A 26940-nucleotide genomic window follows, 5' to 3' on the forward strand; every position below is an offset into this window, starting at 1 on the left:
CCCTAAAATTTATAAAATAGTCCAAGCTACATAGCTACTATATTTTTCTAGCAGGTGTGTCTTCTTCCACAGCCTTGATCTTTATTACTTTATATTTTTTAAATAACTTAGAATAATAATGAGTTTGCCTGCCAGCAGAAAACTCAAAAACATAATAATAATAATAATAAAAAAAAAACCAACAAAACAAAACCAACAAAGAAACATAGCCACCATTACAGTGGCAGGGAGAAACTCTCCCCAGCAGCTCATTTGTTGTGTCCAGTCCTTTCCCTTCTTAGCAGTCTCAATCAGACGAAGTTCCTGGCTATATTCAGCTTATTAAGAACCCAAGTTCTTCAACGCAGACTTAGGTTTCACTGAAAGGATTGGTGATTTTTTTCCCCTCTGTAATATACTGCCAACTCTGCAGAATCCTTGTAGCAGCAAGCTGCAGCATAAGGAAGGGAAAAAATATTCCATCCAGGTGTGAAATGATTCATAGACGGCATCTGAGCTCTTCAAAGGATTCTGTCAGCGCTGTCATCAATCGATACTTAAGCCTAAATCACAGCCAAGTGGGCTGTGATTTAATCTCATCTGTCAGATGTGAGAAGCTGCCTGTTTGTTCTTGAGTTAATGTGTTTCATCTTTGCTGACACAGTATCTCGACTGTCTGCACAGTTTTCATCACTTTGAATGCCATCATCCGATGTACAGAAAAACAAGCCATGCCCCTTGGTAATCCACATAACATAACAACAGCAGAAACAGCCACTGTCTCATGTGCTAGACTCTGCCCAGAAGCGTTGACCTGAAAGGGAGAGGGAAATGTGAATAAGTAAAGACAATCACTAGAATGATGTAAATCTTCTCAGACAGGTTCAGAGTGCCTCAGATAAGGATCTGGTGAAACTGAGATTTGTGTCATCACAGATTTTGAAGCCCAGAGTATTTGTTTGTCTTGCCACCCTAACGTGTAGTGTCTGTGGGCTGATGTGAGCAACTCCTCACTTTCCCTCTGCAAATTAACTATGACTAATCAGCTGAAATTGTTACATCCCCTTGTGATATCCTAGGAAAAAACACCACAGCCTGAGGAGAATCATTTGGGTTGTGGTGTAGGGTTGTCTCTCTGTGGTGCTGCAGAGTGGCTCAGAAGAGTTGGGATGTTCTATCCATGGGTACACCTCTAAGTGTTAATGTACCAGCTGCCTGAAACAGTGACAAGAATGCTTGACTAACGGTCAGTTCCTTAGGATACTGGTAGTTTTAAGGCTAAAGCAGAAGTGTGGCTTAGGGGTGAAAACGCAGACTTTTCATATACCTATTTAATTCTGCGTCTCTACCTTTGCACCCGATTAGTTTTCACTGCCATAATGGTTCATGTATTCTTTCACAATTAGTAAAATGAAAGAGTTGACAAGTCTATGTTCAGCCAGCAGCAGAAAAGTCAAAAATAGGATTTTGCTTAAAGTTGGTTTACCCAGCCTGGACTGTTTTCATGAATAAATTTGCCTCAGAATGATGTTTGTGCAAACCTCATCCCTGTCTGAAAGGGATGCAATAGCTCCAGAAATGTGAGGAAGTACAGATTTCTTTGAAGTTTAACGAGTATTTTTTCCTACACTGAATAACACAAGAAATTAAGATACGAAATTACTTATTCTAATTCCATGCCCTAATGTAGAGAAGGCTTGAGAGGGTTTAAGATAAAGGCTGTTTTCATTTTTTCCAAGAGTCCCAGACTGGAGGGGAGGTATTTACACCAATGCTGTGCCCCATCTGTTGTAACATGTAGCATGCCATTTGGTTTTTAACTATTTGATGCTTGCTCTGTATCCCATTCTCTTTATTTACTGATGCGGGTAACCTCTGACACAAACCTCAGTGTCTTCCATCTGTCCTTTTCAATGTGATTCTCGGGACTTTCGCTCTCATAGGAAGCCAAGTAAAGTGCTGCAATCAGAAGCAAATACAATGTGTTAAGGCCTACTGGCATTTTACAATTTGCTCTCCCTGGAAAGTGGACTGAAGCTAAATGAAGCAGACTTGTATTATCCATCCCTCAGATTAGGGGTCCAGAATCCCATTAGGAAGTACAGCATTGCTTATAATTACATCCAGACAATACTAACAAACAGTGCATGGGAACAAAGACTGCCCTGAGGGATAAAAATAAAACTAGTGAAAACTCAAAAGCACAAGAGCAGAAGAAAACACTCAAAAGAAGAAACTGAGCCCAGGGGCATAGTGCTTTGTAAGTAACCAGGGAAGTCCCCATTTTCTTTCTCAGATGGCACCCTATAGTGTAAAGCATCCTGAAAGCCCATCTGAATACACTTCAGATATTTATGGGGACCACATATTCAATCTTTTTTTTTTTTTTAAATTCAATTTCAGAGAAAAGGATAACATCAATTCTCACAGAACATCTGTGCATCAGAAGATAAATCCTATTTTCTCTCTCATTTGTAAGGGAGAAGCATTTTTCCCTTGCCAGACAGAGATGTCTCAGGACAAATTCTTTTTTTACTGTGAGGACGCAATGACTTAATATGGAGAGACTAAGCCATATCCAGTGACACACCTAACCCAGAGGAAGCCCAGAACTACTTACCATCATCACTGAAGACCGGGACAGTGAGCAAGTACTGCAAAATCTTCCGATCCCTTTCAAACGGACACTCCACTTGCTTCCACGTCATAAATTCACTGACTTGTTTTGCCAATTCCCAAAATTTCTGTCAGAACAGAAAAGAGGTGCTGTAATAGTACTATCTATTTTGCATTTTTTTTAAAAAAAGAGAGAGGGGGATATCTCAGTTTCAAGTCCAAGGCTTGGATTCTCCTTGTTTTTTAAGCTAGAATTGAATGTGACCTGACTCAACAAATCAGCTTCTCACTTATGCATTTCTGTTTCAAACTGGGATAACTTCCTGCTCCTCCACCCCGGTAAAACTGATGTTATTTAAGAATATAAATAATAGATCATAATCCACACTCAGTTTCTTTTCAAGGAGTTCATAATGCTCCTTATGGCCATCTTTTCACTTTTATGATGCTCATGCTTGCTTGTTTCACAGTGAAATATTTAGTAATTTTCACACAAAAAAATCTCTAGATGCTTACCACTGACAGTTCAAAATCCGCATGTTCCATTTTAGTTAGCTTATTGGAAATGCTCAGTGTTCTTGCTGGAAATTTATGCCAAAAATAAACATTTCCCGTGTAATGTGTTTATGTCATTCATTGATAAACTCTTTTAACTAAAGTTTAACATGCCTCAAGTGCACATGTATTCCTTGAGTAAAATGATATTCCAGATCATCACGTAGTCTAGCTTTAGAACCAGGCTAATTCAAGACAATGACTACAAGCGAAATTTACTGTAATTTTGCACAAGTGACCCCAGCTTCTTGAAAACTGAAAGCATCAGAAAACAAATCATTGGGTAATCCACACTGTCAGATAACAAGTGTGAAATTGGAGGCAGAAGAACTACCAAAAGACAAGGGTTCAAAACTCCTTAGTTGCTGCTGTATCACATGCTTCTTCAGAGACACTGTGTGACTTTCAGGCATGAAAATACTGTATATATACCTTGTCAAAGGATGAACTCAACTTTTACCTTCAGAATTCAAAGAGAATGTCTAAAAATATTAATTTCAAGGGTTTTGTAGTTAACTATAATAAACCTGTGAGCTGAAATGTCTAGATGAATTTGAGCACTGGGAAAAAGTCAAAACTTTTCCCCCACTAAAAAATTGTGAATATTGAAAGGATTTCTATAAAAACTCCATCTCCAGCAAAACTGCATTTTTCTGACTGCTTCCCAGCTCCTCTGAGAAGTAACAGATACACTCAAATTCCAGTCTGATTTTGGTCTCCCAGAATCCAGCAGAAACTGAACCATGATCTGCCTTCAGTTTTCTGTCTCAATGCCACACTCAGTGTTCTACTTACTTCAAAATTCACATGACCATTTGGAAGACGACTGGCACAACCCTCATTGAGGAAGTAAATATCTTTGATCAGGAGGCTGAAGAAAGGTATCACAATCTAAGGAAAGAACAACATTATTCTCAGTCTAGTCCTGAATCAAAATATAATGCTCTACAGAGAAAAATAAAATGAAGAAAGGTGGTACAAAAGGTAAGGAATATACCAAAGGACTAAGATCTCTGTGATATCTCTCTCTCTCCTTACACAAAGATTTTGTATTCATTGTATTTTAAAATACATGATGTTTCTCTGTAAAGAAAGTCCTCCCTTGGATGGGAAGGTATTCCCTACAGCTTTGTTTTCAGCTTTGTGCCAAGCTGTTTCCAATTCTTTGAACTCTTCTTGGCATGTAACTTCTTCAAGGTCCCAATTAAAATACCTGTTGGCACTCCACTGCTTGTCAATTGTGGCTATGAGGTGTGTTTAGAACAACAACATGCTGAACTAATTTCATGTATGTCATGTCCCTCTTGTTTAGACTTTCTCATTTTCCCTTGCAGATTTCACAATAGAAGAACTCAGAGGTGCCTAGTTCTTACATGGAATTCCTGCAGCATATCTCTTAGTACAGCTCTACCTCTTGACAGGGCCTTGCTTGGTAAATGAGGAGAGATGCATGTTAAAGCACAGCATGGAAAATTTGGGGCCAGCACCACAAATGGCTTTTGAACTACAACTCTCTGAGCTCATGCAAGAAATTGAACCTTGGCACTGACTGTATCAAAATGAAGCATTTCCTGCCAGCTAAACAAATCAAAGTGTTTTTCTTTGGAGAATGATGGAACATTCTTATATTCTTAGAATGGCTGCATTTTAATTTGCATCCTACAAAAATTTTCACAACTGCAGATCCTTGTTGCAACCGGGGATAAAACACTTATCACTATTTCCATGGGAGACTTTGCTTCATCATTTTAATATCTGCAAGTTCTTTCTTTGATGTCTCAAACCTCACTTTTCTCTGAAGAGAAGCAAGCATCTTCCATTTAAACTTCTGGTGCTTTGAACCATCTGTGGACAGACCTTTAGGGTGCAGAAAAAATCCCTGCTTTTATTTACACGTGCATAACAACAATATAGACAAGCAGACTGCACATGCTTCATCCTGCCTGGGAGTTTAAATTGTTCTATGAGCACCAAGATGAGGTTTATTAAACACAGCACGAAGCCCTAATATTATAAGCAATTGATGAGCAACTGCTAAGTGGTAGCAGCTAGGAAGCTATTTGGCTCCTTTCCACAAGAACTACAACCAAGATTATGCATTAATGTGTGATCAAATTAATTTTATTTCTCAAAAGCTAATTTATTTTAAAGAATAAAGAAAGATGCCATCTCTATTAGTGCATAGTTCACAGCCACTCTTGAATCTGGTAGGGGATTTTAACACACTGTGTTACCCAAACACCTGATTCACCTCACCATTTCCACTAAAAACCTCCAGAGTATATTTAAAGCACATGTAAAGACCGTATACAGGAAGGGGGCTCCAATCAATCTAGATAGAAGCTGTGTCTAGGTTTGAGTTTTAGAATACTTTTTCTGAGTTGACTTTAAAGCATTTCCACTGAAAACCATAAACCACTTAAAATGGAGCACAAGTAGCAGGTGTAAGAACAAACTACCAGCAACCTCTTTCCAGTTCTTAGACCTTTCCATCTGTATTACTGGTTTGTGAGATAAAGTTCTCTGTCAAATAAGAAATTAGATGAGGCAATGTACTTATTTTATATAAATAATCAAAGCAATCACTTAATGTTTGCCGCTTTCAGTCAGTACCAAACTGGCAGCCTAAGATGAACGGTCATTTTCATTGAGCCACGTGGCTTCCGCAAATATTCAATTTACTTTCTTGGTAGCGTATATGTAACATTCAGACATCCCGAGTAAAGAGGGATTCAGTTTTGAGCCTTTTTATTCTTTTTAAAAGGCCAGCAGGGGCAAAGCTGCTGAGAAACAGAATCCCAAGACAAAAGCTTCCTATGCAACTTAAGAAGTACATTTCATTTCTGCCCACTGGCAAGTCATTTGTACACATACCTTCTCTCTGCTACTATGAGCTGTCAAGGACCTTTGAGCAGCACCACGCAGAGCAGTTCGGTAATTATAAAAATTGCTAGAAGGATCCATCTGATGCTACAAGGTATAAAAAAATGTAAATAATGAGCTTTGGAGAGCAAGTGTTATAACCACACGCAATTGTTTTTCACTTGAGCAACTATTTAAAAAGCAAGAGGTCTGCTGAATAGCACCACAAACACAGCCTTTTAGAGGACTGCAGCATGTCTTTATCTGTTCTTTCAATCAGACAGAAATGTTCACTCAGCACAAAGGATTCAATACAAGTCAATGGCAGGAAAGCAAAGGCAGTTTTCTCTTCACAAAGAAGGTAGTTCAGTTTTAATTCAAAAGCCAAAATAATGAAACTAAGACAATAGTGGGTCTTGGCACTAATATTCTGTTCTTCCTAGGTATCCAGGTTTCTCAGAGCTGGTTCAGCTGCAATGGCAAAGATCAGACACCTAAATCTGTTAGTGCTCCCACCTCAGTGCTCCAAGACTGACTGCAGCATCTCAACAACTAGGATTGACTGCATGGCTCACAAAGCTCATCCTTAACCAGCCAACTCCAGCCTGCATAATAAGGTCAAACAAAATAGGGCTGTAATGCTAAGAGCAGCTCTCTGAGCTCTGCAGCCACCCTTGGCACAAGGAAACCTACCTCCAGCTCAAGGGAGTGTGAGGTGGCGACAGCCATCCAGTTTTAATCCGTTGTCGTAACACAAGTCAAATCTCCCAATGAACACTAATAAATATTTTGTCCTTGCATCAGGCCCAAAATAATGAAATTTTATTTATCCTACTAATAAAGCAGCTGAATTAACTGACTGCCATTTACAGCAGGATAATTTACTTGATGGTAAATAATCTCTTGGGAAAATCACAAATTCATACACTTCTGCACCTACAGGATCTTTTACAAAGGTCTCTGCTACCTGAAGGTAACTGGCAATCAATTAATTCAAGATAAATTTCTCTGAAAGGTCAAGGCAGCCACCTTACAGCTCAAATTTTATTTTCAAAAGCAGAACTGCATTAGGTCAGTCCCTCTCACACACATCTCCCTTTCAAGAGTTTATCTACTTTTTCTTTTTCATTTTGTTTTTTGTTTTTTGGTGGGGGTTTTTGGTAATTCTTAGGAGATGGGGTTTGGAATTAAAACAAACTAACTAACTAACTAACAGCTTCTATGTCTTTCAAATTGAAAGAGCAAAAGTCAGCTGAAAGATATGACAACTTCTGGAATTTCATGATGAGCACAAACATACTAAATTAAACCTGCCATAATGAAGCCAAACTCTCATTTTAGAGAGGTTAAAAGTAAAACGCTAATAACAGCCCTGTGTCCAAATATTGGCCAAACTTACCTCAAGAATATCAAATTTGGCTGTTTTCACTTTTGCCCAAGTTTTCTTTAATCGAGACACAGAACTCATGTTCATTCCAGCTTGACATAAGAGAAAGAAATCATTTTAGCATTAAAACAAAAAATATTTCAAGTAGCTAAGGCTAGTAAGTATTTCTGAAGCAACGGAGCTATTAACAATAACAAATAATTTCAACAGAGCTACTCAGAAGTCAGACTTGTCGTTTTATTGAAATTCCAATGTTAAAAAATCTTTTGGAAACAAAAATCAACATCTCTTACAGAATGAAAGCCGTAAAAAAACCACTAAGGCATTATTTAATGTGGTTTTGATAAAACATTAATATACAGTAGAAAAGCACAAATCAGTGTTCTGAACACTGTCTCTTAAATATTTCATTGCATAGTACACACACATCCATGAAGTTTTCATATTTCAAATTTTAAAAATATCCCCAATATTTTCCTATCAGATATAAAAAGGTGTGGAATTTTTAAACCACTATAATACTTAGGATGCAACAGAAACAATGGAAGACATCAATCCTCCATATGACATGAAGAATTTCTATTTCAATTTAGCACTGAGGTTGGTTTCAAAAAGCTGGGATTTAGATCTCTGAGCAGTTGCAATGAAAACTTATTCTGTAATTTACACTATGGCAATAAATCACTTCTTACATACATAACACTACAATAAAGTTGAGCAATTCTCCACCACTTCCCCTCTGAACATCGCAGTGCAGAGCATGCCAAGCAGCAGACTTTTGTATAAAGTTTACCTAGATTCAAATGGTGACAAAACATCTTGGGACACATACTTACAAATAATAGCCATTAAGGAGTTAAAGTTGCCAATGTTAAAACATTCCCGAGCCACATCAATGAAATATTCTATCACTTTTGCTCGGTGCTTCTTCTTCACAGGCTGCAAGAGATGCCATTGGAGTGTTACTTAGGCTTAGCAGGAAACAGAGCAATCTGACCTACTCCCAAAAGAAACAACACCCCTGTTAAAAGTATTTTCCACATGTTTTCCACACTTCGCAGGTAGAGAGCAAGGGTGACAAGTACAGCAGCTCTGCCAAGAAGAGTACAAAGAGGAGCAGAGAAGGGGTCAGCACAGAGGAGAGAAAAGATGCCTTCTGTTGACAAGGGGCTGCAGGCGGGAAGGGCAGGCCAGATACGCTCTTGTGCCAAGGACAACAGCACAACATCCCCACCACATCACGTGAATGGGGCCAAGGCATGAGTACAATGCTGAAAACTTATTTCCTCTTCAGCCCTGAGCTGGCTTCATTCACACATGAAAAAGTGCAGAGCTGGGAGAATGCAAAGTGAAAGGGGAACCAAACCTGAAAAGGCTTCACAGTTTAAGACAACTAGACTAAACAAAACCTTTCAGCAGAAAAAGTCCTCACTCACCATACAGATTTCTGTTGCAACCAAGTAACTGAGCCTGTTAAACCATTCCACATAGGCCTCCAGATGACGGGTCTTCTTTCGATCTCCGTAGCAGCTCTGCAGACAGAAGAAAAATAGCAACTTTTAGTGTAATCTTCACCTTTTTCCTGAGAGACAACTTTTGGCTTTCTGCCTTGCCATCCCTAAACGCTGTAAAGTACACAGGAATAACTCAATTACCCAAAGTGACAAAAAGCTTAGAGCAAAAGCAGCAGTGACAGTATTTGAGCATACAGAACTTCCTCCCCAGCTGTTGGCTCAGTGAAGTACTCAAGCAGGCGTGCAGAACCCGTTGCCTGCTGTAAAGTCCTACTGGGATGCTTTGAATACTTAGGACACATTACATTTGGTTGTTTAGGCTACACTAACATACTGGATCTTAACTTTTGGAGATCAGCTCTACGATTGTGATTGGATTCTCCCTTTCCTAACCATTTCTATTTGTTCTGTAGTGCCTTGGAACGATTCCCACACTGCATCTCAGAGCTGCCTAAAAAGGAGTAGATACAAGTTTTAATTCTATCTACAAAATATTTTTCAGAAACTGTATAACTGAACATCAAAATGTAAACTTGAGTCACTCCATTCTGTTTGTTGGTTTTAGGGAGAACAGTAATTCAACTTTTAACTGCCTAACTTTGGCACACTTAAATTTACAGAGTGTAAGTCATCTTGAAAGCAGCACTCAAGGGGATGACGAGCTCTTGCATGGTTAGCTGAAAACACTATGTCTTTGCCCTTCACCTTACAGGGATCTAGAGCTTGCTACCCACTTGCTGTGATGCGTGCTCTGCCTGCAAATTGCCCCACTTGCCAGTTTGCTGCAAAGAGTTCAGTTTACTAAAAGGAAGAACAGATGTTGAAAATGAGTAATGTGAAAATCCAACTTAAAACTAGCTTCGTCCAGCTGTAGACCACATAGGTGGCTCAGAGAAAATATCCACAGGATGAAGTTCTCCCTTAGCTTAAATCAGAAAAAACAGCAAATGCATTAATTTAAGTCAATTTGTTGGCTGAGTTCTGGAGCTCCAGGAGTTAAGAGGAATACTAAAGCATTTTCAGTCTGAAGCTCATTTCTGCTTGTCCTTATTTGTTGCTAGAACTCACTTCTAGCTCATGGGGCCCCTGAGCTCCAGGATATTAAATATCACATTTCAGAGCTGCTCCAGATCTGCTCCAATTACCTTGTCATTATCCAAAGGATCCTTTTGCACAAATGCTTGGACAAACTCTTCTGGTCCAATATAATTGAGTCTCTCCTAAATAAAGCACACAAACAGCCAAGTCATATCCTATGTTAAGCTGCATTTCAAAAAGAGGGGAAGGATGAAATCATATTTGAAGTGTAACAACAACTCACAAGCTCTATGTGTGTCAGCTGCTGAGCCAACATGTAGGGATCATTGCAGACTGCGATTATGTCCCTCTGAATGGACTGGGGCTTGGTCTTGAGAACCGTGAAGCGATCCGTGGATGTGGCATTAATTTTTGCAAGTACTTCCTCATACTGGCTAACAGTGGCGAGCTTTCGAATCAGGTTCTGGAGGAGCTGCTGTACGTTCTTCCAATACATCTGTCATGACATGAAAAAAATTGGGAGACATTTTCAAAATGTGAGAAGTCTGCGTGACACCAAAACAGACTGATGCTGATACCTTGTCATGGTTTAAACCCCAGCTAGCCACTAAGACCATGATAGCAGCTCAACTCACTCCCCCCAACCTTAGTGTGATAGAGAACTGAAAAGGGAGAAACTCGTGGGCAGAGGCAAAAACAGTTTAATAAGACAACATACCTGAATTTGTTGCTGATTTAAGATATGCTCTTCTATGTGAGTTTCTAATGTTAGCATTTCATCAGACCAAAAAGAATCCAGATGAGCATTTGAACACTGATTGTCTCACGGATTAGGTAGTGACCTGGTGTCCTGGTTTTGTCCTGGTTTTAGCCCAGTAGCAGCAGAAAAGACATGCACAATCTACTTCATGAAAGTACCACCTATCACTGGCCAAAATACAAGAAATGAAAATGCTCCATCTTCTGCCTGAGACTACACAAAAAACAATGTGTGGTCACTCCCTGATGAAAAAAGTGCCTGCATCTCTGGAGTAAATCAAGATCAGTTTCACTGAAGTCAGAGTTAAAACTTGCAGTAAATCTGAGAAAAAGGAGAAGATAATAAAGCCATCTCTCTTTTCTTCCACCCTGCAGGCCTTTCTGTATGGCATTTTAAATTAGCGGTAGTGACAAATTTAAGTAGGAGCAGAACTTGACAAAGATCTGTGTAACAGCCCCTAAGGCAGTTTCTCTCGCGAATTCCAGACACCAATATCCTAAAGCCACTACAGCAAAACATAACTGGCTGAAAACAGGAGCATCAAAACCTACTGGCAGCACAGTACAGTGTGATAGTCCTAGGCAGGAATGTCTCCTGTATTCTAAGGAATTCATCATTCCCTCCAAAGCTGCCATTAATATGAATTTCCAAGTTTACTAAAATACAACAGCACTATCTAGGGTCAGGTGAAGTCAGCCGTGTTCAACCAAGGCTGAATTTGTCTTGTTACTTGGCAAACAATTGCTTTCTGCTTTGATGTATTTTTTTTTCCTAGTCAAATACACAAAGCATAATTTTTTACCAGGTTGGGTAGGGAGGTAATAGGGGGATCCCAAGCTTTTAAAGAAAATAAACTACATTTTCCTCAGGAAGACACTTCAAGTGCTGTGCTTCCATAAACATGTGTTAGGTGACAAACACAGACTTGCTTCACTGACTCATTGCTTTCCAAATTATCTGAAATTTCACGTAAGAGAACTTTATGAAGCATTTTCTTGCCTAGCTGATAATCAACTAAGAATAAAAAGTGTCTAAAATACTCACGCTGAATTCTGGCTATTGATGGAAATCACGTAATAATCAGTAGGTTAATCTTCAAAGCTAAAAAAGAAACCTTGCCTGAATTTGTGGTTCATGTTAACCCAGAACTGACAACAAAATCAGGGAGAAAATGGGTGAAGACACAAAGCTGAACCACCTAATTCTGGTCAATCTGCTTCTGTAGCTAGAAAACCCAGGAGAAAAGTCAAAGTGGCACAGATACTGTCCAAACCAGAACAAGAAATCAGGGTAATCAGCCCACATGTGATCTAATGGGAGTTCAACACAAAAAATATCCCTCTATCCAGTGATGAGGTAAAACCCTGATGGGACAAAGGCAGCAGGAAACACCAGTTTCCTCTCACACCTCACAGGTGTACCTGAGTCCACAAAAACAATGTCTCTCTGTTCTTCTGAGCCTCAGTCTCCTCTCTGGCAGAGGCAGTGACCTCAGAGCATTCTGTGCAAGGACAAGTACATACTGTGCACACATAACAGGTATTTGCTGCTGGACCATTACATGCATATTTTTTTGATATCACATATATATTTATTAAGACACCAACAAACTCAAAGAATATGTATTTTCTCAATTAGATATTGATTGTAATATGGCTACTGGTCAGTCTAGACATATTGGTCTTCCTCTAAATTTAGCTTTATCTTTTCCCACTTACTTGTCCTATAGTCTCATTTTTGAGCCTATATTCACACTGATATTTTCTCATAATGCACATATGGGTCTATCTAGTTTTATATAAACCAGCATGATCACATAGAAACAAGGCACCTTGGACTTCTAGGCTGAAGCACCCTGTTCCCAACTCTTATTCGAACTTCAAAAAATTACACACACCCCTTTCCTTGTAGATGATATTTAAACGGGTTTACATTTCAGTTTGTTAGAAAGCCTTACAACTTTTCTGTTAGCTCCTGTATGTATGCAGCAACATGAGCTGCAAAATCAAGATTGATATATCATCTTTACATATTCCTAAGCTCTGCTATTCTTTTTTTATTTCTCTAATTTTCAAGGGCCTTTTAAAAATATACTGCTTGATATTTATGCTATTTCTAGTTAGACTTGCAGATAGCCATGAATAAAGGGAACAATGCTGATATTTATTTATATTTTAAAACCTCTGAGGACTGGACAGCACCAGAAAAAGTGATGAGACACTTCATCTAAAGGTACCCGCCACTTTGTGTCTGTCCTGTACAGGTAGTGACTGGAAGTACCATTACCACCTGCTAGATATGGAATATCGCATATTAAATGAGTTTCTCCAGTCAATCTTACTATATGATATAATTGTGGAAAGAAAAGGGAAAAAAAAAAAAAAAAAAAGAGGTCAGTGCAATGTTAGGCTGCACATGAAAAGACATCAGGATACAGGATGTGGATTTGATGTGACTGCATACACTAATCAACTGTTTCACAGAAAAAAGCACTGATAAATGTTTATATAGAATTCATCAAGAAATGCAAGAAAATGGCTGTCTGGCAAGGTTTCAAAGGCTATTCCTTGAAATTATGGTAGTTAAGTGGTAAAAGGAACCAGAACAATCCAGAAATCTCATGAGCATGACGACCCCTCAGGACACAAAGAGGGAAAATGTGAAAGGAATGGAATCAAACTCAGGGAGAAGCAGGGGCGTGTGAGGAAACCATCAAGGTTTTTCCAAAGATGCTGTTTTGATGGAACAATATGTTAACATGGTGAATGGTTTTAGTTGGAATCTTACTGGTAGCTCTTTACAGTACTGGAGCACAATAATTTGGGAAATGGAATAAGAAGCTACAAGGAGAGGAGCTGTAGTGAACAGGAACAGGAAACACTGCTTCATTCATTATCCTTCAAGGTAATGACCCACACAAAACCAAGCAATCTGCAGAAAAGCTAGGTCAAGGAAGTTGCCATTCACTGTTCCAAGCAGTTCACAATAATGCAAGTCAATTTACTGCAGTGCTTGCTTTCCCGTTTTCTTTCTAAAGGAAACCTCAAAGTCAACAAAAGCTCAAAGCTAGAGCTAGAAAAGACCTGCAGGTCACTGCCAGAACATCATTCCCTGTTGCTCATTTTCTAGCAGTTTGTACATCTGCCGTTTCCTTCAATAGATTATTTCAATATTTTAATTGTCTGTACTGTCAGAAACTTCACTGTAGACAACCTTCCCTCTTGCCGCTTTACTCTTGCATCCACCCACTCAACTTTCCCCAGGCTTGCACACTCTTGTGCCAGCGGATATTTTTCAAGTGGGTGCGAGGCCTCAATCTTACCACTTTTCCTTGAACTGAACTTCAGTTCCCTATCTTCCTATTAAGAATATCCAGAAACAAAGCAACAGTGCAGGAGCACTGTCCAGGGAAACATGCCTCATGACACCCCTACAGTTAAGGCAAACCTATTCTTTTCTCATCACAGTCCAAAGCCCGCTGTGGCTATCTTGCAACAACTCTAAGCCTTCCCATCAAATCTGGCATCCTTTCCATTTATATTCTGTACTGCATATCACTCCCTTATCCCATCTTCTTTTATCCCTCCCCATTTTCACAACATCAAAATGTATTTCAGCTTCTAAATTCAGTTTAGGTTTGTTTTCTTCCAGCCTTGTTTTTAGTCTCTCAAGGTCTTTCCAGGACTTTGGCAGCACTCACAACTCCTTCCAGTAAAGCTTACCTACGGAAGCCTGTTAACATGCTGTTTGAGGCTTCATCCGTATGACTATTCAAAAGCTTATATATGGAACATCAGGCCCTGGGGAACACTAGAAACATGATGCCATTCAGCAATTGCTCTTTGCGTTTATAGCTCTTCCAAATGCCACTCCAGTGCCTTTTGTAATCTTATTATTACATTATGTAAGCTCACATGATCTGCTTATCAAAACCTTGTTAATTACCTTTCCACTAAGTGAATGTAAGTCGTGGCTTTTGGCTGAGTTTATTTCTGTACTTACAAAATAGGCATCAGTTAAGCATCAAAATATTTCCTAAGACCTCAGTGAAACTTAACTTCCATCTGACAACTGGGATTTAAAAAAAGGCCAAGTGATTTCCTCATGTGGTGCATATCTAGAGGAAGGAATACAAGAGACTTCCTCCACATCCTTATCCAATGCTTTAAGGTCAAGACAATTCTTTCTGGTCCAGTTTTCCTTTAGAAACTTTTCCCTAAACCTGTTATAACACTTCCATTGAGCTAAAGGTCAGAGGCCCAATTCCAACACACCTTACACAAATTGAAGAAATCACCAACATCGGTTGCAGTTTCTCAGATATGCAAGTCTTCCCAGTGCCTTATCTAGCTTCTTCTAAGCAGAATCACCAAAATGAAAAATATTAACAGCCACCAAAGTTGTGCCTGTTGGCACAAGATGCAATTATATTATGGGTTTAAGGATGGAGTGAACCCTGTCTGTGCTATGAAAAGGATCTGTTTATGCTGTGTGGTTTCTTCCTAGGCCTGGAAACCAGACAGAACTTTTTCCCTACAAGCACCTTCATAACAAGTTAACTTAGCCACCCAGAGCCGTGCCATGTTATTAACAGCAACAAACTGAAATATCAAAGTATTGAAGTAATTCCTTTTTATCCAATAATAATTGTGCACAGACAACTTACTTCATCACCACTGGCTATTCTTTGTGCCAGCTCCTTTAGGTTTCTCATCATTCTTTCATCTCGGAAATCATAAGGAAATGTCTCTGTCCATTCAGTCAACAACTGTAGAACTTTGGGTGCTATTTTTCGTATCCGGTTCTATTTGAAAATGGTAAGGAGGAACATTATATGTAACAGAAATACAGCACATAGCTAACCCCATAAAAAAAGAAATCCCCTCTGTAGCATACTGTGAAGCAGAAGGGTATGAAGGTCAGTTAAATTTTTAAGCTTAATTTAATTAAGCATTGGATTACAGGCCAGAGCCGATACCCAATGAAGCCAATGAAAAGACTCTCATTGTCTTAACTGACCTGTACATTAAGCCCCGGGTAGGTGGAAAATGTTAGAATAATATCTATGCTTTCCCCTCAGTATCAGGAGCATCTCAGTGCAAGACATTTGTTAGTGTTTCCATAACTTGTGGCTAACTATCAACAATGAAAGCGATAAGCTCCAGTTCTGCTAAGACTTAAGCACGCACTTTACCTTATAGGGAGAAAATTTGAATTATTCAAGTCTCTTAATCGAATTTGTGTTATGAGGCAGAGGTTCTATTCAAATATCCACATCCTGCTCCCTTTCAACTCCAGACCTGACACACAAACACTCATTCCCATGCAAAGGGGCCAGCAATCTAAGCCACTCCACAAAGACTGAAGCAAGACTGTAGCTTAAGCAAGCAAGACAGGTCAGTCTAATTCCCATTCATGAGTTTAATTCATTATTACATCTTTCCAACATTTTGGCATTATATAGCAAGATGTCTGGAACCCTGAAACAAAAGTAACCAGTGCAGGATACATACCAAATAGCAAGGACTTTTGTTTCTGGCCCATGTACTGGTAAAACAGTGCAGGAGCAGCACCTGTCTTCATGGAGGACAGGCTGAGCAGTGTGGAAATTTCCAATTGTTGTTGTTTGTATCAAGTTTTCATTCTGTTTAGTCCTATCGAGGGCTCTCTTGAACAGGAATATTTTGACGTGGGCAGGGTAGAGACATTTGACTGGAACTAGCAGGAGTCCCTGAGGGTGAGGGATCTTACCTTGTCCAGGCCAGGCTCAGTTAGTCTCTGCTGCTCGGTACAGAGATGGCAGACTTTGGCCATGACCTCATATGGATGCATAAACAGACGTGAACTGAGAAGGAAAGTGAAGATGTATGTCCTCTGCAAACAAGAGGAAGACAGAAAAAGGAATAAATCACCACCAGTTTTATATTTTCTCAAAACACACTACTGACAAATCATTTCCTTATACTTTACTATCTGCAGCAGAGAATTGTGCATGTGGCTGTGCCAAGAGCTATTAGTGCAGCAGCAAGCATTGGATTTAACACTTGTCATTGCTCCAGAACCAGCTTTATAAATACATGCTTAAGCCAAGTTATGCAAGATTAAACCAAAACAAGGCAGGGCTGGTTTAGGTCTCCTATTGTACACAGCATTATTACAAGATCAGACAAGGGTGCATTTAATCCATCAAACAGCAAGCCACACTAGGTATTTACTTTATAAATGAGTCACCAGGGTTGCACACCTCACAACAGGAATAATAAAGAACTAGACTTCTAAGGTCAGGTGAGTTACTGCAAGCTGCATTCATATGAAGCACATCTTTGTATTGTTGCTGAACAGGTATTTGAACCCCTTTCCTTAGCAATTTGATGTGACACACTCTGCTTTTGCTGCAGATGTGGAAGTTTCCATTTAGGAGATGCATCAGGCCTAGACATATAGCTAGCTGGGTGTATAGACTTACGTCAGGATAGTAATCTACGTTGGGTACCAAGTGCTGGATCAGAGCTTCCAGAGACCCCGACAGGAGGTTGTTGTCATGGTAATAGAGCCCTCCACAGTCATCCTCTTTTGTCTGATATAGGTTCCTGTTGTAGCCACTGCTGTCAAACATAGCTGCAAAGGGAGGTGTCTGGGGCATCCTTTCCTGAGGAGACACACAAAAGAGAGATGTCACAATTACAGAAGATGCAATGTAAAAGGCTTTAAGAAACCCCAAATACTGTTAGTTTCTCTTAGTATTGCTTGTGAAAGTGGAGGAAAGCACATAGGTTAATTTTACAGAATAAAAATGAATAACTCATTCTGAAGTTAAAAGAAGAGACTCCTTATTTTGCTTAAGTTTTCCATATATCATGATTTGAACTCATTGTGAGATGGATATTCAAAATATCCACTCCACTCCTCACATTACCAGTAGTTAAGTACCTATATTCTAGGGACTTGGAATAAATTAACATATTTGACCAATTGGTCAATCTCAAGAGACAGTCCTGCACTAGGAGAAAAAACAAGCATCACACCCTGGATGGCTTGCCTGTGCAGATTTTTTTGAAAAGGTCCAACATGGGCTCTCATCACTGCCTGTCCATCACAATTGCCAGGTGCTTCTTCCACATCTTGCTGTTTCTTCATTAAATGACAGGTAAGAGATCCAGGTTAAGAGTTAGGAGAAGTGTATGAGAATCCCAACAGGTTTGGGGAACTCAGAATTTCTGTAAAGCTGACATGGCCCCAGCCAGTGCAGAGGGAGAGAAGGTAAAGCCCTGAAGAAGTTATGTGTGAGAACAGTCTCCTTGTGTGACACGACAGCCATGTAACTGCAATCAAAAGCTCCCATTCCCAATTGCACTCTGGTAAATGAGCACTGTGTTTTTCCAATAACACTGTGACAGGTGTGACCCAGGCTAAAGCCTGACACTTGAGTGCATCTGTCTCCACCTACTCTCTCTGAGCGGCTCCACAGAATTTTGGAAAAACACTCCTGCATATAGTTGCTTAGTAATGAGCAGATTTGGAGAGCTGTTAAACTCTCTCTCTCCAAATTCGGTGACAATGAGAAAAATCCCAACCCTGTGTTTTCCAGCTTCAGATTTTCTTAATCCTTAAGGAAAAATAAAGCCTTTACTCATCAGTCAGCATCTCAGTGCCTGTGGAATAAAAGTGTCTTACTGAGGAAAAGATCAGTCAGTGCTGCAGGCTGTTCAATCATCCAGAGTAGTGGGTGGGCGGCAAAGAGGCTATGACCACCCAAGAGCCCTTTTGGTGATGCAGTATGTGAAACGGCCAAAAGATAAAATCTCTGATTACTTGAGACTTGCGTTTTATCCTCCTTCCCTCACCTCCCCACTCCCTTCCCTTCTGGGAGAAGCAGGTCTTGTCAGTTTAAGGAACCTGAGGTTTATAGCTTTGATTGCAAGCTATGTTTGTGTCCAGTTTTAACCACAAATATATGCTGGCTTTTACTCTACCACAGCAGCTACTGGGCAGTGAGTACTAATGGACCAGCTGCATCTAGGGAGCAGACAGATCAAATGCAAAAAGGTATGATGTGCTGCTTCCAATCCTTCCCATAACTGGGAGGTAAGGGAGATCAAATAGAGAATATCCACAGGCTGCCACGCTTGTGTGTTGACAGAGCATGTGTGTGTGCCTGGGAAAAGCATTAATGCCTCTGAGCCATCATTGTAAGTGCAGATGCTGCTGCTTTTCATTCCATTGTATCAAATCCTATTTGGGAAAAGGCTCTTTTAAAGCCACAGACCTCAGTGAACACCAGCCTGTGAAGGCACTCCATTTTGAGAGCAACCAGTGATGTGACAGCCTGGAGATAAGTAGCACGCTGCCATCTGTGTGCACCACTGCTCACAAGAAAGCACTTTTCAGAGTGAGCTCAGCAGAGATGAGAAGCTATTAGATTATTAACTAGATTCCTGGGGACCTGAGGCACCACACAGACAGACGCAGGCTCACTGCTGCTGGCAGCGTGTCTGGACAATGGACGCATTCAAACCAGCACAAGACCAAGGGATTCAGTAAGTACACAGTAAGAGAAAGCCAAACTCGGTTGCAAAGACAGAGAGGGATGGTGAAGAAAGCCTCCTGGCCTACATGACCTGTGCTAATCCCGCCTGTGCGACATGCCAAAAGATATCTGCATCAAAATGGGAAAGAGTGAGGAGTCTCCATGCCTGAAAAGTAACATTAGTCACTCTGTGCAGCTGTTCAGCTAGCAATTCAATTCCATCCAGCCCAATGAATTGGCAGAAGCATAAAGTAAATACACGTGCCACAGCATAAGAGCACAAAGTGCAGGACTGAACAAAACAAGGTTCCCATACAAGAGGGTTAAAATCACCAGGCAGGTGAGGCGCCGTTCAGCCCTGGTCTCACTCTGCAATGATACATTCTGATGCATAAAGACTCTTGGTCTTTCACACTCTTTGTGAGGCTAGCAAAGCTTAAGAAATAAAATATTACCAAGGAGCTGACAAGAACCTTCTGCAGTATTTCGTAGATTTTCATACTGTGTAAAGTTCACCATGTTTTAATCAGAAACCACAGAGCTGAACGAATCCTAAATATTCTGCAGTCCACTGGCATTGAAAGATGTCTTGTTTGCCCCAGAATTCAGAAGCCTTTTCAGCTACTGTAGCAAAGTTTATTCAACAAAATGCAAGTGGTAGTGGACAGTTTGTAAACACCAAATATTTGTAGCCCTGTGGCTCCAAGGCAATACTCTGCAGGGAAGCGAGAAACGTTAGTTTGTGTCTGCAAAACCTGACATAGATATTGGCAACATAAAAATCCACAGAAAGTAGCTGGTCACAGTCCAGATCTCTTATTAAGCAAAACAATGCAATTTAGGGTGAGACTGGAATCTGCAGAGGTTTCAGCCAGCCTAGCCAGCAATTACTTGTGATTTTATAAAACCCTCACCACCTAAAGCAGTCAGGCAGTATTCCATTTCATTGGTGATACAGTGTTTTGGAAAAGCCTCTGCTCCTACCATACCACTAACTTCTGGTATGACAGGAACAGAAACAGGGATGAATCACAGAAGGGTTTTTCTCCAACCTACCTTACACATCCACACTATATACTACTGCCCATTAAAAATACAAGGCTTTTTAGAAGGTCAGGAGGCAGTGCTTAAATTCTAATAACTAACTCCCAAAGGGAATGAGACCTTTTTGAAGCTTGCAGTCCCCAGAACAACAATTACTTCCAGGATTACGTGTATCTTTTGTCAGACAAAACTAAATTTGAGATGCACAGAGCCTCCTAGTGCCTTCTCAAGAGGAAGGAAAAAAGCCATCAGGATATTGAAACTGATTCAGAACAAGAAAAAAATAAAAAAAAAAATCAAAAACGCCTGGCCCTGAGAGGTGCACATTGGCTCACTTGTTTGCTGTCTGTTTCTGGAAGCTACTTGATAGAGACGGTTCTGTCCTGCTTCAATGACACATCAAGTTGTAGTAGGTAAGAGATGTTCTGTAGGTTCCATGTTTGGACACAGAGGATTTCATTTGTAAGTGAACAAGACACAGGACATGTTCTCCACATGATGAAAAGGGATGATATCAAAGTGTGACAGAGCACGGCCAAGAGGATGATTCATATAACACGTGTTTTTCCTGCAGGGCTCCTTTATTACCTTGACTCTTCTGTTGCATTTTTATACGGAGGTGGAGACACAAAGCAGCATGCTTAGTTCTAATTAGCTCAGGAATCAAATACATAACACCAAAGCCTGCCTTCAGAAGAACTTGAGTGGAATTGAAATCTGGTCACATGGCAGAATCTGGTCCACAAAGCCTTGGCATGTAGAGGAGAGGCATCTTGGAACATAAAAATATTGATAAACCACAGCACTACAACATCTCACAAGCACAAATTAGAAAAAAAGACAGGAAAGATGACTCCAGTGAGTAACATCCTGAGAGTTCAAACTGGAACTTTTTAACTGGACTTTGGAAACATTTGGCTATTGTTAACATTTTGAAAACATTATGAAAACATTTTTCTCTTTTCTCTCTTAAGAAGGAGAAGAGAGGTTTTTTTGTTTTGTTTTGTTTTTTTTTTTGGTTGGAGATTCAACTTGAAGGAAAGCGCAATTAAATAATTCCTGGCTCCACCAGTGATGTTCTCCTATGATGGAGAGAAGTCGGTAACTCTCTGCATTGTGGAAAGAGGAATAAAACTTTTTTTTTTTTTTTTCTGCATTTAGCATCGCTATGGAAAATGTAAGATCTTAGGCATTAGGGTCCAAATTCTGACTTTGAGTAGCCTCTGACAAGAAAGAAGTCTCAACTTTCCCTGTAACAGTTGTGTAAATAGAAAGACAGAGACAAAGATGATGTGCTCAAAATGCCACCTGCCACTCCTGCAGGAGCTCCAGTTTGGCAAAACTAAAGAAATCAGAAATAGCTGCCAGGCTGCAAAGTGCTTTTCCAAACCGCCATGTTCAGCAACAGAAAAAAAAATGTTTTTACTCACAACAGTGAAAGTTTGTGTTGGTTTGTTTTCATTTACATGAAAGAGCTCAGTCTGCAGGTCAGGTGTATAAAACAAAACCAACAATATGGATGGCTCATGTCATTTACAGACGCACCTGCTGAGGGGTTCAGTAGTAGCCATGGAAGTTGTCTTTAAAGCCACTGCGAAACATTTTCAGCTCCTCTGTTATGTATGTGCATTTCCCATATTACAACAGCGGAGCTCCCTCAATGGTGACTGATGAGTCCCAAGGCGCACCTCCTCATATAAGATGCAAACCTCAGCTGCACAATTACATCCCCTCAGAGCTGTATTACCATACAGTCAGGAAACTCACATCACATTTAGCAGGTGATTACCATTCCCCATCATTCTTAAGGAAGCTAATAAAAAAATCGAGGTATGGCAAAACAAAAAACTGCTGGAGTAAGGATTATGAATTGTAACAGCTTGCATCAAGCCAGGAAAGTCTGAGCAAGTCAGAATGAGCCTCGGCTTTAACGTACAGAAAGGAAGTAATCCAGCAACATCCAGATTTATCTTAAGTGTTTCTGAAAAGTATGGAGCATTTTAGACAATGATCCAGGCTACCCAGAACAAAAGCATACCAGACACAAAGGTCACCCATTGCATTCCATACAGCTGGATGTGTTTGCTTTGCTTACAAAGCATTTGTTTTTTTGCACTGAAAGGTGAAGTGCAATTCTACAGCTCAAACTATTGAGAAAGTAAGAAACCTGAAAAACTCCTAGATGGCTGTTTCATATGCTTTACTTGCAGAAACTAAGATTGCAGAACAGTCCTAGCTTAATTTGCCTTGCTTCCATTCTTCCACAATATGTCTTCAATCTGTCATATAATTCTGGCAGTGCGACTTCACCACCAACTTTAACTTACAGTTACTTCCTAAAAATAGTTACAACTGTATCTTGTAAGAGGCAGAGTACAGAATGGTATTTCATACTCACATAGGACTAAAACTATCCATAGGTGATACTGCTGAACAGTAACATAACAGCAGAAATACATCTTGCACACAGCAGACACCATTGAATTGCAGTCTCTAGTAGGGCAAGCAAAGACAGGTGTAACAAACCTGACTGAGCCTTGAGACACTTCTTAATTTTCACTGAAACAGCAGAGGATAAACAATTCTGTAAAGTTCTCAAAAAATTACCCAAGCAACAACAGGCTTCAAAGGAAAAAGGAAAAACCCAGCAGTAAGCAAAGAACAGACCAGGAACTGAATTTTAAAGAAAGGCTTTTTCCTTGTGATTGTGCAAAGGAGCTCTTTCTTGGATCTATTAATAGATTCAGCTGATGATGTGGGAAGGTCAGATGCAGCACTGCTGACTGATCACTCACATATGAGAACTTTGGCACAGTAATTAAGCAGATCCTGAATCACTCAAAACTAAAGTCCTTGGATACTGAACTGCAAAAGCATGATGGAAATGAACGCATATGCATGTATGCTTGGGAGCTTTTAGGAGAAGTGCAGGGGGCTTAAGAATGCCTTGAATTTCTCAAAATCTGCAAGGATGGAAAGAGGAAAGAAAACAAACAAGTTCCTTTTGATGCTGATGTGCTGTAAATCTGTGTCACCTGCCTAAGCCCCAAAAGCCAACCCCCCTGCTACCTTATCCCCATAGCAGGAAGAGCGACATGAACCTAGTGATGCTGAGGGTGGCCACGCCACAGCAGCGCTGCAGAGCCAGACAGGCACAGGCAGGCTGATTACAGAGCCGTAAAAACAGTAAGAAAATTACCCAGGCCAAGGGAGAGGACAGGACTGATATTATTCCTAACCAAAACACATGAAGCAAATTATCTGCATTGCTGGACACACAAAACCAGCAGCCTTGAAACATAAAACATGAAAAGAAGACCATGTGTACAACATATCAGCTTTCTTAACATACTTGCATCTTACCATGATCACAATGCAGTTGAGATTTCTATCTGTAGGCTAAAACTCAGGCGGCCACAGTTATTATAAAGGACACCATATGAAGTGTGCTCCCTCACTGACTGATTGGTCTTTTAAAGTTCATTTGCAAGTTATTTTTTAACTTATGGACAATTTATTCATCTCTATAATGTCCCTTGAATATTTTAATTAAATATTTTGCCCAAAATAAGACTGTTCTCCCATAAGTGTTTTTTACCTTTTAAATCTCATTAGTAATCCCACATTGGAGTTTAAAACATGAGCCATACAGTGCAAGTATTTATTATCAGTGAAATGAAGGATCAGCACAGCAGTAATTACATGTCACAAGCCAGAGATTCCAAAAAAGTTCAGCCCATTGCATGCTCCATAGTGACTACTGTAAAGCTCAAGCGATTTACAGAATGAATGAAATTGAAAAGGATGCTGTCATGGTTTAACCCAAGCTAGCAATACAACCATGATAGCCACTCGCTCACTCATCCCCACCCATCATCCCCCAATAGGGGAGAGAATCAAAAGGGAAGGGGGAAACTTGGATTGAGATAAACACAGTTTAATAAAATAACAAAATACTAATATACTAGTAGTAAATATATGTATAAAATAGAAATAAAAGATACTCAAGGCAATTCCTCGTGAACACACTGAGCAGCCAGTCCCAAGAAACAGCAGCCAGTCCCACAGCTGATCCAAGAGTGAGAAAAGGGAGGAAAAAAGGCAGAAAGGCTCAGAGGCCTCTGCAAAATGGCAAAACGCTGGACTAAACATCTCGCACCAAAAATACCCCCAGCTGCACCCCAGAGAGAGAGCAAGATAGCAAAAGAGCCAATCCTCCTTATATCTGGAGCATTATGCTAACGGAATGGAATACTCACATTGATCAGTCTGGATGTCAGTCAAGCTCTGCCCCATCCATGCCCCCTTCCTTGGTACCTCACACCTGTGGGCAGAGCACTCGAATGTCTTTGGCTCTCAGACCAGAGCAATTAAAAACATCAGCTCTGTGCTGGAGTGTTATCTCTTCTTCTCAAAATAAGTCCAAATAATGAGCGTGCTAGCTATGAAAAAGAACGGTTTTTAACTGCATGAAGAAAATTAACCCATTTTCAGTCAAGCCAGAACAGATGCACAAAGGCCTTGGACCAGCCAAAGCATGCAACGAAATACCACCTGCCTTAAGCAACAGAGAATGCACGAAGCTACTCTTTCCTGACAAAATTTATGAGCAGACAGCTGGACTGAGGGCAAAGAAGTGTTGATAAACAACCAATACGGGGATCATATTAAGGATCAACTTCTCCATCCCCCAGATTTATTTCCTTTAGAAAAATTCTTAAATGGACTGTTCTCCAAGCACTTTGTTTAACGCCAAACCAATGCACAAGCTGAGTAATGATCTCCTCAGTCCTAAGTGTTAAATTTCATTCAAAAATCAAATACCATCAGGAAAGACAGACAGCAGACTGGCTGGCCAGCATGAAGGGTGAAGAAATCAGCTGGAACTGCTGATGGCAAAATTCAGAGCTTTGAATTAAGATTACAAGTATATTAAATGCAAAGAAAACATGCATGCTACTAAAGCCTTCTGCTTTTTCCACTTACTGAAGCAGGGTGGGGTTTTTAGAAGCACACAGCATTCCCTTAATGGCAACCAGTGAAGTACAGAAGAATTTTGCCATTTTTCTCTGAAATATGACGGTCATAAAAGACTGAAATCCTACCTCTCTATGCAGTCACCCGCAGACTGGCTCTGTCAGGGCTCCCATCCACCAGCAAGGTGCAAAGCTCTACAGACCCAAGCAGGTTCCCATCCCAGCCTCCTGTGCTGCTGAGCAGAGAGCTGAGCTGCTGCTCATCAATCAGCTGATTAATTGGCGCAGTTTGCAGGCCGGAGTTTTAAGGCAAGTGAACAGTAGTGATGATTTACTTCCAAACATCACACTGTAAAGCAAGTGATTCAGCAGCTGACTCACAGTGGCTAAGCTGTCCAGGAACAGGGCGTGGGGTGGGGTGGACAGCAGGGACCTGCGATGTCACACATGCTATGCCATCCCCAGTAGTGAATCAGAGCCTTGACGCTCTATCATTACGTAGCACGCTTTGTGCCTCCTGCATGCTTCAAACTGAAAAAAACCAGAGAATTGATGTCGTCAACAGAGGCGGGTGCAGTTTCCCCTACACTATCATCGGAAAAGTATTACCGATTACAACGTGGTATTAGACTCCCACGAACCTTGGGGAATGTGATCCAATTTTTTGTACCAGGAATGTCAGCTCCTGTAAACCTACCCCACCTCAGGTGACTGGGGCTAAAAGATAAACTTTTTCTACCTGCACCATCAGTATCTAAGCATGGGTCCAAGCTAGTTCACAGTGATAACCAGCTTCATCAAGAACTGTTCACACATGCATCCAAAGCCAACAAAAAAAGCATCATTTCAGTGCTTAGACCTGGTGGCTGGGTGCTTCTTCTGACTCTGCTACAAGCTACTTATGTGGCTTTAGTCAAGTCACTCATTTTCTCATTACTGCATTCCTTTCCTTGAAAGTACAAAGAGGGACTAGTGTAGGGTTATTTCCTTTCATTAAGTTCCAAGATCTTTTTTCAAAAGGGGTACAGAAGGTGTATCACACTATATTAATACCAGAAGCACAGTACTAGCCTCAAGCATGAAGCTCTCTTGACATGGTTCCTTCTTCAACCTCATCAAAGCCAGACACCTTCCAAATCCAAAAGGTGTTGCTCTTTGCAGACATCCATGCTTGGTCTTTTGGTGAAAACTACAATATGCTGCAGAAGAAAGCAACATTTCCTTTTACAATCATAACAGACGGCTGAGTTATAATTTTCGACAGCAAGCTGTAATAGTGCTAAATAACAGTACTTAATTTCATTTAACTGGTTCTACCTAAAACCTCATCATCAAGGGTCTTTTTTCCATTTAGATGACAAAGAAAAAATGCTGGTTTAAGGCAAACAGTTTACATAATCTGTGTTTTTCCATTTACTAAGACCTTAAGTTTCCATGAGCAGTACAGAGAACTACTGGCACATATGTACAGCAGGTTGAAAACAGTATATTCAGAGTTTTTATAGCAGAAATACTTCCGTTAAAAACACATCAACAAAACAATACACCTTTCAGTGTTTAGGTTGGATAGGATAGTCCCACTTGGCAGTTAAGCACACAAATACAGCTCTGTATCTGGATCAGTACTTGCCTGTCACCCATTTATACCTGGGCTGAATATCAGCCAGTGTTTTCCAGACAAA

At 40.3% G+C, this 26940-nt stretch overlaps 1 protein-coding gene across 1 annotated transcript in view; it reads right to left on the minus strand.

Moving 5' to 3' along the window:
- Nucleotides 1-676: 676 nt before the first annotated feature.
- Nucleotides 677-26940, minus strand: part of RASGEF1B (RasGEF domain family member 1B) — a 30053-nt gene continuing 3789 nt past the window's right edge. Inside the window, exons 2-14 of the mRNA XM_080344361.1 lie at nucleotides 17178-17360; nucleotides 16463-16585; nucleotides 15378-15515; nucleotides 10235-10447; nucleotides 10059-10133; nucleotides 8836-8931; nucleotides 8236-8338; nucleotides 7412-7491; nucleotides 6025-6120; nucleotides 3946-4041; nucleotides 2600-2723; nucleotides 1866-1938; nucleotides 677-793 (exon numbers count right to left, since the gene is read on the minus strand). Coding sequence (XP_080200487.1) covers nucleotides 769-793; nucleotides 1866-1938; nucleotides 2600-2723; nucleotides 3946-4041; nucleotides 6025-6120; nucleotides 7412-7491; nucleotides 8236-8338; nucleotides 8836-8931; nucleotides 10059-10133; nucleotides 10235-10447; nucleotides 15378-15515; nucleotides 16463-16585; nucleotides 17178-17354 — 1419 coding nt within the window. The 5' untranslated portion in view covers nucleotides 17355-17360 and the 3' untranslated portion in view covers nucleotides 677-768. The remainder of the gene's footprint in view (nucleotides 794-1865; nucleotides 1939-2599; nucleotides 2724-3945; nucleotides 4042-6024; nucleotides 6121-7411; nucleotides 7492-8235; nucleotides 8339-8835; nucleotides 8932-10058; nucleotides 10134-10234; nucleotides 10448-15377; nucleotides 15516-16462; nucleotides 16586-17177; nucleotides 17361-26940) is intronic.

Source organism: Nesoenas mayeri (genome assembly GCF_963082525.1).
Source record: "Nesoenas mayeri genome assembly, chromosome: 4".
Lineage (NCBI taxonomy): Eukaryota > Metazoa > Chordata > Aves > Columbiformes > Columbidae > Nesoenas > Nesoenas mayeri.